Raw genomic sequence first — 15,897 nt, 5'->3', positions numbered from 1 at the left:
GGCATCTATCACCTGAATATTTTTTAAAATATGCACAGCTGGTCAGATGCCCAGCTGAGTAAAAGCCCCAGCTGGCCCCACCCACATTCTAAAAACCCTTGGGTGGGTACCAGAAAAGGAGTTGGTAGGCGTCATGGCACCCAAGAGCGTCACATTGGGAACTCCTTATTTGGAGAGTCAAATCAGGCGGGATGCCAAAAGAGCTGTGGATGGGACCCTTATGCAACTTCTATTGGTAAATAGCAGCTTCAGCAGCACCTGCTTTGGACTGCTGGCTCAGGGTAACCTTTTTCCTCCCATGCCATTTTCATGACTTCAAATGCCCTTTCCCCTGGGAGATGCTAATTGCCCCACTGAGGGATTCATACAGACAAGCACCTACAGGAGGGTTATTTAAGCTAGGGGAACCAGAGGGTTGAAAGAGTTAAACCTGCCTCCTAATCCTGCACCATGTCAACAATTCTAATCAGGGCTCTGCAGCTGCTGTTTTCACATTCAAATCCAGATCGTGCATCTGCTGTGATTCTCAGGTACTTTGGCCTGAGGACATATACAACCCTGGTAAATAAAAAATTGACTGTAATTGCAGGTTACTGTTTACTGGTGATGCATCTTGGGGTTGTAGCAAAAGGCAGTGATTTTTATATTCAGATTTTTATTACTTTATTTGTTCCTTGTTTCAAAGAATGTATAGCTTACTTTTCAGTTTGTATAAATTTTCAAGACCGGGAACAACAACAAAAATTATACAGTATAGAAGAATAAATTATTTAATCCCTGGTATTCGTAAATCTGAAATGAACATTGTTAACTACATACCTAAAGAAAATGACAGTCTTCACTATTCATGTAAGCAAAATAGCTTTGAAATCTGGAGTGTATCAGAATAAATAGAATTCTGTAAAACTATCACCCCAAAAGTCTGATGAGCTTTTTGATAAATAGCCCTATCTCTGACGGATGTGGCATCCTTAGGAAGGCCTCACCTTGGCAAATAATGTGAGGGAAAACTTTAAAAGAAAACTTGTAATCTTCCCCAAAGTAGCACCTAATTATATTATACATATCCTTACATAATTATTTGGTTTTTTTAAATTTTCAGTTTGCAAGACATATCAAGAAATCTGAAGGACAAAAAACACCAAAGGTTGAGTTACAAATCTCAATATATGGAGTGAAAATCCTAGATCCAAAAACAAAGGTAAGGATCATTTAAAAAAAATCCTTTCCCCACTCTCTAATGTTCTCACACAGAGAAGCAAAACAAGATTTCTTTTCATAATGTGTAAGTAATTTATGAAATTTGCTGTCACCGGAGTTTGATGAGACCGCTAGCTTAGATGGCTCTGAAAGGGAATGAGTCAGATTCCTGTACAACAAGGTCTGTCAATGCCTGTAGGTTGTGCTGGACTAAACAGACTGTCCATGTTTAGAAGTTTTATGCTCCTGGACAGCAGTTGCTGGGGAGGCAACAGAAGGGGGGAAGCCCTTGTCATGTGCTTTCCAAGGGTGTTTGTTTGCCCTGTCAAGGAAACAAGATGCTAAGACTAGCTGGTTCCTTCTCCTCCCCTGCAATGATCTTAAGTTCTTGGGAACCGTGTGGAGTGTAGACTGTTTATTATGATGTTATTGTGCTTGCTTTGAAAGAAAAGAGGTATCTTCAGAGATAGTGCCACTTAGTCAAGTGGTAACTTACTACAGTGTACATGTATCCACTTGATCTGCTGTTTGTCAAGCCCTGTTCATAAGTTTAAATCAAATGTATGTACAATCGGTCAACAGTGTACACTTGATTTTTTAAACGCATGTGTTGAGTAATTCTTACGTTACATTCAACACAAATACAGAGGAACGTGTCAGGCTACGGATGACAGGATCTGGTAGACGGATCCCTGTGCCATTGCAGCAAGAAATCCAGGCTCTTGGTTAAATGGTTTTATTCAGAAATCAAATCATTTCCATATATATGTCCTTAGGTCTACTCAGAAGCAAGGTAAGCATCTAAGCAGCAAGAGTAGAAACTGACAGGAATAAGAATCTGGAAAAACCCTTCTTCTTAACACCTACATTTGCTCCTTCCCCCTCCCAACAATAAACATGATTTTGGCAAACACTCTGTGTGAGAACATCTCGCATACTTGCACTATCAAGTTGAGCCACTGGAAAGCAAGACATAGCAATGAACAGGAGTGAACAGTATACAAGGTCATGTGGACTGAAAGTTTTTACAGTTTGCTAGATAAACACCTGCAATCATTCTGTGGAAGAATTGAACAGAAGAAACAGTTATGGCATTGGTAATAGGATATCAAGGTGCAGCATGAACCATTGATTAAACCATCAGGGATTATGCGGGCTCCTGCTCTGTGGAAGGGGGGGGTATACCTCACCCTCGCATCCTCTCAATCCTCTCGCAGGCCCGCTCAACCTGACAGAGTCCCGGCTGCCTTCCATGACAGCTGGCCCCTTCCCTCCTCTGGACTTACTCTTCCTTCTCCCCTTCATCTTCCTTCCGCTCAGTTTCCATCTCTGTCTCCTCCCTAAACTCCTCCACACTCCTACACAACCCACCCCGCCCTGTGGGTGGACTTCCCTATTATCCCTTCACCAATTCCCTGCTCCACCTGTCAGCCATGCCCCCCTCCTGCACTCTAGCCACGGCCCTGGCTGATTCAGGCAGCTGCACCTGGGTTTGCTCTACAGGCTGCTCTAGGCAGTCACACCTATGCCTCCTTGGCTGGCTGCCAAGCTTTCTCTACTGAACTAGCTGCTTGGGGCAGGCACACCTGTGCCTCCTTGGCTGGCCGCCAAGCTTTTCCTGTATTGTGCCTCAGGCAGCCCCACCTGGGGTTGTTTTGCTCCTAGCTTTGCCTGGACCAGGCTACTGCCTTCTAGCTGGCCTGCAGGCTGGAGTGTGGCTCTGTGCTGCTTTGGCTGCCTCTCCTCCCTGACTGGTGAGGCTGCTGGCTGACTGCCCTTGCTTTCTGAGCCTCCTCCCTCAGGTCTGCTCCCCTCCTGGGGGTCCTCACTCTCACTGCCTGGCTCCCTGGTCCCCCACCAGAGGGTGGGGCTAGCTGGCTTCCACCTGTCTTGCCTGACTCACTGAGGCTTGGGTGTTTCTCTGCCCTCCTGTGGCTTTGGATGCCTCTTTCCCCCTTCAGTTGTTGGTCTGCTCTGGTCCTGGGTGCCCATTGGGGTGGCTGGGTGGCTGTCCCCCAACTGCCTCCGGTCCCCTCCTCCTGGTAAGTCCAGGGGCTGAGCCTCAGATGCTGGACACAGACATATTCACATACATGGAGGATGTATTTGTTTTTATTTTTTAAGTTTATTTACATGGTTTATAGTCTGCCTTTCTTGCTGAGATTCAAGATGGATTACACCATGTAAGTCAATATGATCCATGGCTGGGACATTCAATAAACAATAGAATATGGTATGGGTTGAAGAAATTTGAAAACAAGCAGAATTCCAATACAGAGCTGAAACAATGCTGAAACAAAACATAAGCAATTCAGTATGAAATATTGAACAACAGGGGAACTACACAGTAGAAGCATAGTTGCAGCAACAGATATGGTAGTATAATCTACATTCCCTATCCCTTTTCCAAAGCATCGCTCTGAACCATTTCCTTACAATATGGCCACCCCCTAATCTCAGGAAGCGGCAGCACCCGAAGCAGGGCATATAGCTGCAGTGTTCAGGCATATTAATGAGACATAGATGGCTGGAAGCCATTTGGTTTAAAGTCGTTGAGCCGGGTGGTCCCAGAGAATGAAAGAAGATACCACTCCAACTACTTTGTAGACCATAAGATAGTTTAATTCCAGGTCACATGTCCATTTTTTTCTTCCACAGATATTCTGCAGTCAGTATTCATTGGAGTGGTTTCAGAAGAATAGGGGTGTGTTTTTGTATGCATGAATTATTTCACATGCCTCTGAATAAAATTTGAAAATGAAACTAGATAACCCTTATTTACTGTTTACTTAAAAATCTCATTCCTTTTATCTGAGAAAGTGACATTTCAGTTCTCACAATCACTCTTCTGTGATTCAGTGAATGGGTCTTTTAAATGGAGCTGGAGCCCTTTCAAGGTTTGCTGAGGAACATGCATCTTTGACTAGCATGGCTGTTGGACCCAGATAATTGTGCGCATTGCAGCCAGGTCTAGCCAAGCAGCTTATCAGAATTTATGTACAAGAAGATAGTTCCAGATGGGTAGCTGTGTTGGTCTGCAGTGGAACAGCAAGATTGGAGTACAGGGTATGAGCTTTCAAGAGTCAAGCTCCTTTCATCACGTATCTGACAAAGGGAGCTTGACTCTTGAAAGAGTATACCTTGGAAATCTTGTTGGTCTTTAAGACTCCAGTTTTGCTGTGTGTACAAGTTGGAAAATCATTATTAGACAAAACAAGCATTGTAGGTTGTCTCATTATTTTGTCAAGTAAAATTGTGTTTGGCTTTGTTGCCTTTGGCTGGCCTATGGAGTGATCTGATCCCCAAATGCCCTGGCCTGGATGGCCTAGGCTAGCCCAGTCTCATCAGATCTTGTATGCTAAGCATGTTCGGCCCTGGTTCGTACTTGAATGGGAGACCGCCAAGGAAGACCAGGGTCTCTGTGCAGAGGCAGACAGTGGCAACCCATCTCTGTTAGTCTCTTGCCTCGCAGGCTCCAGTGGGGGTTCTCATAAGTCTTGTCAGCACTTTACACACACACACACACACACACACACACAGTTGTGTCTGGTTTCATTGTGTCTGGTTGTGCCAGGTGGTGATCCGATCCCCAAATGCAACACTAAGTCTAATTGCATGACTGTTATTTACAGGAAGTCCAGCACAATTGCCAGCTCCATAGGATATCGTTTTGTGCTGACGACAAAACCGACAAAAGGATATTCACTTTCATATGCAAAGACTCGGAATCAAACAAGCATTTGTGCTACGTCTTTGACAGTGAAAAGTGTGTAAGTATACCATATTTTCTGCAGAAGAGCTGTTGGCTTGTTTTGTAACTCTCATAAAGATGGGAGAGACGAAAGCAGAAGTTCATATTTTGAAGCCAACTTGATTACAAATTTATATCAGTGATGTAATGGATTTTAACTATGGCCATTTCCACATGCCCTTAAAGGGATGGATCGCTCACTGAACGCTGGCAGCCTTTCCTCATTAATCGAAATGTCTCCGTTTGCAAAACAGTTGCAGACTGTTTGGCTTCTGTTTTTTCAGCACCTTTTTTAGGAATGCACTTTCCGCGGTCCCAGAAAAGACACCGAGAAAAACAGAAGCCAAATGACCCACATCCATTTTGCTAACAGAGACGTTGCTAGCGTTCCGTTTGTGTGCCATCCCTTTAAGGGTGTGTGGAAATGGCCTGAGACTGGTAATACTTTCTTGGGACAATACAGACTACTTTTCTCCGATTCCCATACTTCATTGCATCTGAAATTGCCATTTAAAAACTTCTCCCTCCCTCACCCATCCAGCAACAAAACCATAATCTTTTTTTCCTCTCCGCACCATGTAACACATCAGCACTCTTCAAACTTTCTAACTCATGCTAGTGCTCGTGCAGCCCCAGTTTGGGACCACTATCCATAGTCTCTCCTTGAAGCAGGAATCCCTTCTATTGTACCCGACCAGGGCTACTCCCCAAGTCCAAATGTGCATGCACAAGCCACCCAGCATGTGTAAGGGACCTGTATCTATTTTTCACTACATCCTACTTTACAATGTAATGCATGCAAACTGTGAGCATGCCCAGACTGAATTTTGTTGTCATGTAGTATGAGGCATAAAGAAAAGGCCATGTTCTGAAACAGAGAAAAGGTTATCTGTTCCAGTTCACTGTAGGCTGGTTTGGATTGTTTATAGAGTTGGGCAGGAGTTAACGGTAGGTGTGAAATAAGAAGATCCTGAAGAGGGCAGCAAAGGCTAGTTAGATAAGAATGCAAAGTCAGTAACTTCTTTCCTGATAAACGCCATTCCTTGTCTGTCTCCAGATTGCAACTTTCAGGGCAATATCCTACTTCTTCTCAGAACAAGAGTTCTCAAGAACTCTTTCTCAGCTAGCAAAGTAGCTAGATCTGTCTCTTTTTTGACTATCAGTTATGTTAGATCCTGAATAAAGCATTCCTTTAATCAGTAGTAATTGCTGCATACTCACTCTGCCAAAATTAACTTCGGTGCAATAGGAAAAATAGTATTTGAATGTTGCCCTCTTTTTATGTCTGTACTAAATATTCTGTGTCCCCCCTGTTCCTTCTCCCTCTGCTTCCAGTAGGGATCCCATTTTCCCAGTGGGGGAGGGGAATCCCTCACTCCCACCTTCCCCCTCCCCCAGCTTACCTGGCCACTGGGGGGAAAGGAGGGGAACGGGTCTCCCGGGCACAGTCCCAGGGCTGGCACAACGATGTCACTGATGTCATCATGCAGGAATGTGCACATGCTTTGCAGTGGGCCAATTTGGGCCCCAAACCAGATGGATTGGGCCTTTTGGGGGCTCAGATCAGCCTGCTACGAAGCATATGTGCTCCTCAGACTTATACAATGACATCACTTCCTGGAAGTGACATTATTGCACCGGTGTGGGGCCGTGCATGTGCATGATCCTAGAAGAACCAGGTAGGTAAGTGCTGGGTCCCTGCCCTCCTACCGGGAGGGGAAGGGGATCTGGTAACCGTAATTTCCAGGCACTGCTGTTCTTTGGCAAAAGAAAATATCCCCATCTCGCCATCCATATGACAACATATTTCCATGTTATATAATCTGCTTGACACTGTCTTGGTTAATGGCAAACCATGGTTTGCTTATTGTGTGAATGAGCTGGGGAAATCTTCTGGTTTCTGCAATCTCCTCATAGTGCGTGGCAAGACTAATATTTCAGGAATTGCTGGAAACCGTAGTTTGCTGTTGCATCCAAACCAGCAATCTGTCTTCTGAATCAGCTGTGCAAACCAAGATTCCAAAATGGGAACAAATTACTGACCCACCCACCCCACAAAACCATAGCTTGTGTGTAATATAGCAGAGTAAGGTCTACTGCAAACCTGCAAATAACTAATTATATTACTGTGCGTGAGGACAGGAAAAAGTGGAAGGAAGGAGCATGCAAGCCCAGGGATCTCTCAAGCTCATTCACCTCTCAGCAAACTGTGCTTTGCATCATGTTTGAAACCAGCCATTCCGACTCAGCAGTCCAGGTTTCTGTTCTGTGAGAACACTTTCATTTCATTTCACACGTCTGTGAGTGAACGATACTTATGCATCAGGAAATGTAATACAGAGACAAACCAATTGCAAAGCTTCAACCATTTATATTCACTCCTGAGCACATGAGCACACTGCCCTACCGCTGCCTCTGTGGATGTGCCAGCCCGTCGGCACAGTGCCAGTGTGTGCAAGAAGTGCCCGTGCATATGCTGCCTCCCTGTGATTAAGGATCGTTTCCAAATGTTCCTGATCATGCAGAATACTTAGAAGCACGGACATTTCCTCTGCACGCTGGCACTGTGCTGATGAGCCTGCAGAGGCTGGGGGCAAGACTCAGGCTTGTTTTCCCTCTGTTTTCCCTCTGGGCCCATAAAGCTTTTTTTAAAAAACCTTGGGGCGGGGGGAGTGCCTTGAGGAGAGGTGAAACTGACAGAGCCTTCAGGAGACGAAGAGGAAATTAAGGCTGAATCCACACATACCAGCATAGCACTAAACTGTCAGAATGCCAGCATCTTCCTAGCGCAATTTCTGACATCATCGCGCCACGATGCCACTCTCATGGCACGATGATGTGAGAAATTGCGCCAGGAAGACGCTGGCATTCCAACAGTTTAGCGCTATGCCAGTACATGTGGATTCAGCCTAACAAACCCTCTCTGAGGGATTTCCCCTGGCTCTGTAGAGAGGGGAAATTGACAAAGCCTTCTGATCTCTTTTAAAACTCAGCTTCCCAGCTAACATTGCGACTCTTTTCACGTGCACGTCCTCATGTAATTCGTCTCTTGTAGCAATAGGGCAACTGACAATGTCAGGGATGAGCAAACAAAATACAAGGATTTACCGAAGATTCAGAGCAAGAGTTTGTTCATTTTTCCCAGACTTCTCCAAGTCAATTTGACCCCACCATCCAGTTGTAAGCTTTAATACCAACTGGTATGCTTTAAAGTAAGAATTTCGAAAACAGTCTGGAGTGCAGTCTTGAAAACAGTCCAGCCAGAGCAGTGGAACTAGATGGCAATAAGCAATACAACAAGTACGTCTTAGCCGGAGAAGTTCCACTCTGGATATCAGGCATGGAGTTTGAGATCTACTATTAACTGAGATTGTTCTGAAGTATACTTACTTTATTTACTTTCTTTATAACATGCCTTTCTCCATAATGAGGGCCCAGAGTTCACCTCTCCTCCATTTAATCTTCACAACCCTAGGAGGAAGGTAAGGCTGAGAGAGTGACCAGCCCAAAGTCACCCAGCAAGCTTCTACAGCCGAGTGGAGATTTGAACCTGAGCCTCCCAGATCCTGGTCTGACACTCTGACCACTACACCACACTAACTTTCAAGGCAGCCGCCCAAAAATTCACCAGAGTTATAGCTACTTATAAAAGTCACACAGTACTCTTCAGCGTTCCACTGTCATTGTCAGTTTATGGAATTCGTTACTCCGAACTCATCTCCCAACCCCTTGCTGCAAGAAATCCAAGGTCTTGAATCTAAAGGTTCTTTACTGAAAGATTACGTTCAAAGTACAAGTGTCCATAATTAGTCCAAAGGCATCAAAGCTTCTGGCTGACCATGAAGCTTCGTTGAGAATGGCTTGTTAGTTACAAAAGGCAATGTATCAAAGCGTCTCTCAGAACTGCCCTGCTACAGTCGGAGCCTGGGAAGGCTAGAGATCCTCCTCCTTCAAGGTTAATGTCTAGTCCCAGTAGATAAGGCCTTCCTGCCTCCCTGGGAACACAGCTGGCTGGCTGCGAACCTGTGGGCAGAAAGACACTGGAAAATCACAGCATGAGTAAACATCTGAATACAACATGGAGTCGCTACGGATAGCAGGCCTGACAGTCATTCGTCAGTCAGTCATTTTTTTATTGTAGCCCAGAAGTCATACAGAAGCAGAAAAAACAGGCAGAAAAGTTATACAAACACCATCAATACTATTTCCTCATACATACATTGACAGCTGTCTAGTACAGCTGTTAATCAGATGAGCATTTCACAAGCAATTTATGCTTAAGATACAATCTCTGTCTTTATTTTCATTGCAAAGCATAGAATCTTGGCTACAGATATAGTAGGGTTTTGATCAACTGCCGCCAATAGAATTCTGAGGGTCTACTGTTCGGAAAACAGTATTTTATCAATCGACACAGGTTTCAATAGATCCAGGTGTGCCTGTATATAAAGTCTACAGTGGAATAACGTATGAGCCAGAGATTCAACTGACTTATTAGAGCAGGGACAAAATCTACAGTTAGATGAAATATTTTTGTATCTTCCTGTCACCCATGCCGATGGTAGCACATTAAATCTAGCCAGCATAAAAGCACGGTGGTATCTTGGAGTGATTAATATTGATAAACAACATGCATATTATCATATGGATAATTAATTCTTCATTAATTCAACAACTTATAAGACTTTGCATTTTTTTTGCAATCAATTTTGCATCAAATTTTTTTGCAATCCTTAAAGTTGTAAGTTCTTAATAAATACAGGTCTTTTCTCCTCTCTTACATAGAATAGATTAACATACTAATGGTAATATTTGTTTTATGTAAAGGCTGAAGAAATAACTTTAACAATTGGGCAAGCATTTGACCTGGCTTACAGGAAATTTCTGGAATCAGGTGGAAAGGACGTAGAAACAAGAAAACAGATTGCAGGGTTACAGAAAAGAGTAAGTTACAGAGGTTTATTCTTACTTTAAATAATGTACTATTTAGATTTCTTTAAGCAAAATAAAAGTGACATCCAACATTATGGAATATTTATTGACAGAAGTAAAATAAGAGATATCAAAATATATTAAGTTACCCATACATTATTCAAATAATTTTAGTTTTAATTTGCTTACGGGTGAATGATTTCAGTATTATGGTTAAGTTGTGCATAGCTTTTATGTTCATGTACGCAAGTACGAAATTCATTGAATTGCTCCCAAAGAGCAGCCACAGAATCCTCACTTTGGATTTTGTCAGCAGCAGATAGTGAAGCTTTATAGCTTCAAAGATAAACTTGAAAATGCTGGAAAATTTTGATGGGAAAATGTCCAAATCAAAGGTGGGAAATAAGCAAGAGCTGAAATGAGCTGGCCAGATAGGACGGGCTTCAGTTTTCCGGACAGTAACTGGTGACACTGGAAACAGAATGAATGAGGACAAAAGTCAGGCACCATTTTACAGACCAGTTGAATACTTTCAGTTGTGAGCTTACTCAGCTGCAGTCAAACACGTCCTTATGTGGGAAGATGCCTAAACGTTACATTTGCATGATATTCCTATAATAGGAATGATTCGTTTGTATCAGTCAACAATTTTGACAGCCCACAAACAAGTATTTTAAGCTGGTTCAGCACCCACCCCCCAATTCTATGCAGAATTTAAGGTTTGCTTTTTAGAGAACAATTTAATGCTTCTATAGAATTTGCTCTTTCTAGGCTCACGATGTCATTGCAGAATTCAGATTTGTTTGGTCACACATGATTGGCATTGTATTTGTTAATAAGTAAAAGACTATATAGAATAGAATTTGTTATGCGTACTGGATTGAGCGTATTTCATGGAAACATCTTTACTGAACAATGACCCAGATTTTTACATCGTGGTTATTTGTTTTTCTAGATTCATTTTGGAGATTTGTGGTTGCTGGGGATAACATTGGTTCATTAATCTGCATATCCTCTCAAACACGTATTTTTCTAGATTCAAGAACTAGAAACAGAAAATATGGAGCTTAAAAACAAAGTACAAGATTTAGAGAACCAACTAAGGATAACCCAAGTAAATTCATCACCAGTAAGTACCCTTGCTTTCCCCCTCTAGAAATGCTCCTGCAAGCGTATCTAACATCCCCTTGCTTCATAATAAATGCAAAATATTTTTTCTGATTAACTTAACTAACACAGTGATTTTAAGGCTAAGTAACTCTAAGATTGTGACAACTTGACAAAAGGAGGAAGATTCAAAGTCACATCACGAATCCATTATCTTTATGCTTAATGCTGTTGAATGCATCTGTCCTCTTTGTCTATCCTAAGCTTAGTTAAAGATGGGAAGAACTTCAAGTTTGACCTGAGTTCCCTGCGTGCCCAAATAGATCTGAGTGCTCTCCTAAGTAGATTTACACCCTTCTAAGTCCATTGAACTCTGCTTCAGATTGCACTGTTAGTCCACGCCGGAGCTCACCAGGCTTCAGCCCGGACAGCTCTTTTCAGTGCTAGAATTTATTAAAGAAGAACAGATAAATTGCCTCTGACTCAAGGCAGAGTATATTCATTTAATTATTGAGTAAACTGCAGAGTGCCTGCATAGTAGCAATCGGAGGGAAGGGCTTCAATTTCGGACGGTGGAGTGTTGGCATCTTTTTAATACTGCCTGGAAAATCAGCCTTGGATTTGGAAACGCCCAACTTTCTTCGATGAATTGTTTGTCACAAACATACGGTTACTTGTCTGCTTTTTATGGGCAATGCATCTCTTGTTAATAACTTTTCTCCTAACATGTCCAGCAAGCGTATTTGTATTGGGGTTCCATGTGAGCATTTGTGCAAATCCCGTGGTCATCTCACTGTTTGAGAATCAGGATTGGACAAATGTGGGTTCTTCAGAGGATGCTAACTTCTGTGAGCAGCAGCGGATGGCACGGAATTTTAGAAAGCAAATGACCGGGATCCCTGTTTAAACGGTTATTTTCTGGTGATTGTACCAGATCCATTCCATTGAGGCAAATATATGGAAATCGTGGATTTTCTTTAAATGTTCCAGAATGCACCTAGATAACTTCTAAAATCCTAAAGTATTCTCTGTGCAATGGAATCTCATCCTGAAATTCCTATATTATTAATTATTCCTTCTTTATTTAAAGCTTAGTTTTTCCCTTGCAGGCTTATAGCTCCATTTTAAATCATTTTGTTCTTAATTGTGTGTATTAATATTAATATTGACAAAGAAATTATTTGCCCCCCCCCTTTTTTTGTCCTGTATACAGCTTTCTCTTGTTTAATTCACAGTGATGGTTTATATTTAATCTGTGAAATCCTGCTCCTCATGAAAAGGAATAAAAAAAATCATAAAAAATTAAATTTATTTTAGCGTTAGATGAATGGAGAAGCTTTCTTAGTTAACAGTGATTGATAAAGTGAATATAATTGGGTTAATAAATTGTTTCCGTGACAGTCCACATTTCAGATTTTTGTGGTCTCCTCAGTGATAACCAAACTGCACATTCAGTTAAAACTATTAACTTGTGACCAAATCTGGTCACACCGAAATCCATGTGAATCAAGAGATAATTCATAAAGTATGTCATGCATCAAGGAGAAGGGAAGGAGTAGCAACCTTGTAATGATTTATGGCATGGGCAGAAGGTGATATTGGTTGAAATGTGATGTCACAATCATGCGCCCGCATCTTTAGCATGTTTGGTACTTGACTGGGTAAGGGTAATAGGGACATTCCTGAACTATCACTCATTTTGCTAAGAATTCCATGTGGCTTATCTTTTCTCTCCTATGCCAGCTCCTCTCCTCTTGGGTATCTTCTGGCCTTCTTCGTTTCCCTCTATTTTCATGCATCACACATCTACATCTTCTGAGTGTTACATAATTATTAATAAACAAACATACACATATACATGTTCATATGCACACTCTTGTCTGTCTCTCGTACTTATTATCTACTCGTTTATATTCTGTTTCTCAAGAACAGCAAATAAAGCTCTCTCAAAGCAGCTTTCTCAATGTAACTTTATAACAATGTTACATTAAGAACTTCAAAGGTTCTTCTGTAGATTCTGTAGAGAGCCAGTTTGGTGTAGTGGTTAAGAGCAGCAGGACTCTAATCTGGAGAACCAGGTTTGATTCCCCATTCCACTGCTTGAAGCCAGTTGGGTGATCTTTGGGTCAGTCACAGCTCTCTCAGAGCTCTCTCAGCCCCACCCCCCTCCCAGGGTGATTGTTGTGGGGATAATAATAATAACATACTTTGTAAACCACTCTGAGTGGGCATTAAGTTGTCCTGAAGGGTGGTATATAAATCAAATTTTATTATTATTATGTTATTATTCTGTCGATCCCAGAACATGTGAAATTGGAGGATGTAAGATACCAAGGTCTCTTCACAAGATCAAGAAACTTGTCTATAAATATTTTAATTTTACTAACAGGAGGGAAAGTTTTATTCCACCTCAGACACAGCCACCTGTATCTAATCATTCCATGGACATAATACAGAGTTTTCCTTCATTGCTCCCTGTTCCTGGCTCCCCTTCCAACACCCGGAAAGTTCATTTCCAGGTTCACAGGACTCACACAGATAAGTAGCCATTCAGGTTGGGAGGGCTGGAGTGATGAAGGGGATGCTCCCCTAAGGCAAAAATACTCATTACATGTGACATGAGTGGGTAATAAGTACCCAACTCTCACAGTCTCTCTACACAAGACATCTTACACAGAGATGCTTAGGTGCAGGGAGATGCAGTGTTAGCTGGGAAGCACAGAGCCAAAGGTTCTGTCAATTTCACTTCTCTATAGGAGGATAGACAGAGCCAGTGGAGATTGCGCTTCAGAGGGTTTGTAATTTCATCTTCGCCGCCTCAAAGGCTCTGTCCATTTCACCTCCTCCTCTGTGAAGATGAAATTAACAAACCCTCTGAGGAGCAATCTCTGCCGGCTCTGTCTTTTTAAACTACCCTAGTGGAGAGAGGTGAAATTGACAGAGCCTTCAGGGAGGCAAAGATGACCTTAACAAACCTTCTGAGGAGTGATCTCCGCTGGCTCTCTCTTTTTAAACTACACTTCCCAGCTAACATTGCGTCTCTCTACACTTGAGCATCTCCCAGTAGGATGTCTTGTGTAGAGAGATCCTCAGTCACATGTTCTCATAGGGACCACCCTTTTAAAAACATCTCTGTTGCTCTGTGCCACTCCAAATGCTGAAAGGGAGGGTGGGCTTTAGGCTTCCCTCCAGCACCATTTTCACTATCCTATGACCTGGAGGAAGTCTTCTCTGTGGCCAGAGCAGGAAGTCTGCTCTGTTATTTTTCATGTAACAAGGTATTAAATTTACTGATTTTAATAATGTGTGACCAGTATCATGATGTGTGACATACATTTGGGGAAGGGTCTCTGCTAGAATAAGAAATTGTGGAAAGGGGGAAAGGTGGTTTAAAAGAAGGGTTACAAGTATGAGATACTTTATGGACTGTCATAAAGAGCGAGATCTAATTCTAACCTAATCATAGATCTTATACAATTGCTTATAGTAAATCTTTTTAAAAAATCTATAATAGCAAAACATTTGGTTTCCAACAGAAGGCTCGAGAAAACTTTAATAAGCAGCTTGATTTGCAACCGGGAGGAGATGACAGGGAAGGTCTCCCCTCCTTGTGCTTCTATCACAGAACATTACTCAGTGAAGGAGTTAGTGGTCATAGAATCACCGAGGTGGGAGGGGCCATACAGGCCATCTAGTCCAACCCCTGCCCAGTGCAGGATCAGCCTAAAGCATCCCTGACGAGTATTCATCCAGCCTCTTCTTGAAAACTGCCAGTGAAGGGGAGCTCACCACCTCCTTAGGCAGCTGATTCCACTTTTGAACTACTCTGACCGGGAAAAACTTCTTCCTAATATCCAGCCGGTACCTTTGCGCATGTAGTTTTAGCCCATTGCTTCGGGTCCTACCACTCTTTGGGTTTTTGCCACATTCTGTGTCTGAATTCCTTCTTTATTTCTTCAATAGCTGTTCAGCAAAAACTGTGCTAATGTGCATGAAGCTACAGTTTGATTAATACTTTTCCCAAGTCTCTAGTGTCCCACACTAGTTCAGTTGTTAAGGCACCAGAGGATCAAAAAGAGGAGATGCTGTGCTCTTGGTGCTTCAGCATTTGACTTCTCTGTAGTGGAAGTAATATCAGAACAAGAAGATGCCAGACCTGGGATTCTATGTTGGCCATTTCTGGGGCATTTACTGGGGAGAAATAGGTCTGGGGCATTTTCTGAAGCCCCTCCTACAACTTATAGTGCCAGAAATGGTCATTTCAGCTCCTGGTTTCCTAACAAAGGTCTTTTTTTCATCTCTTTCGCAAAGGTGGGATTTGAACTTGCTAGTTCTTCTGGCCTATAAGGTGCTAAGACGATGTAACTGTGGTCTCAGCATTCAGGATTTGTGGATCCAAGGATCTAGCTCCACAATTCCTTCTGAGTTTTGAGAGTTTTTGTTATTAGACTGGAGGTCACTCACACGCCTAGGCTTATGTCCTCACAGAAAGAGGAGGTAGCTGTACTACCACACATTGGAAAACATAGAACTCTCCCCAAATATATTAACCTCTAAATGCTTTGGGGCTTCCTTCCAAATCCTCAGATGTTGCACTTGAGGACCAGACTCCAAACTGGCTTTCAAATTATCTTCTAAGTTGGTTTCAGGTTTCAGTAACAATTATTGTTCAGGGCTGCAGGGACTGCTGACCCTGGCGCAACTGAATTTGAGTTGTTCTGTAATTCTAGACTACAGGTGAATTGTGCCAAGATTCTCTTTAAAAGCAAACTAGAACGCTGATGTAATTCTTCTCTGAAATGTTATGAGAATGGCCTGTCCACCACCAATGTGAAATATGAATTACTTACATTATGCACAGAGTATTACATTTCCCTCTACTCACTAGTAACACTGACTGTGATTCC

General features: G+C 42.4%; 1 protein-coding gene across 3 annotated transcripts in view; it reads left to right on the top strand.

Annotated features, from left to right (window-relative positions):
- The window catches only part of GULP1 (GULP PTB domain containing engulfment adaptor 1), a 276,675-nt gene that overhangs the window by 222,784 nt on the left and 37,994 nt on the right, over window positions 1-15,897 (top strand). For 2 of the 3 annotated variants that reach the window (XM_054972476.1, XM_054972474.1), the window contains exons 6-9: window positions 1,103-1,201; window positions 4,833-4,970; window positions 9,779-9,895; window positions 10,920-11,012. In XM_054972476.1, the coding sequence (XP_054828451.1) occupies window positions 1,103-1,201; window positions 4,833-4,970; window positions 9,779-9,895; window positions 10,920-11,012 (447 nt within the window). The remainder of the gene's footprint in view (window positions 1-1,102; window positions 1,202-4,832; window positions 4,971-9,778; window positions 9,896-10,919; window positions 11,013-15,897) is intronic. The other variant, XM_054972475.1, reaches the window with a different exon arrangement.

Source organism: Eublepharis macularius, chromosome 2 (assembly GCF_028583425.1).
Source record: "Eublepharis macularius isolate TG4126 chromosome 2, MPM_Emac_v1.0, whole genome shotgun sequence".
Lineage (NCBI taxonomy): Eukaryota > Metazoa > Chordata > Lepidosauria > Squamata > Eublepharidae > Eublepharis > Eublepharis macularius.
The sequence above is the reverse complement of the archived record's forward strand: the minus strand, read 5'-3'. Positions and strand labels throughout refer to the sequence as shown.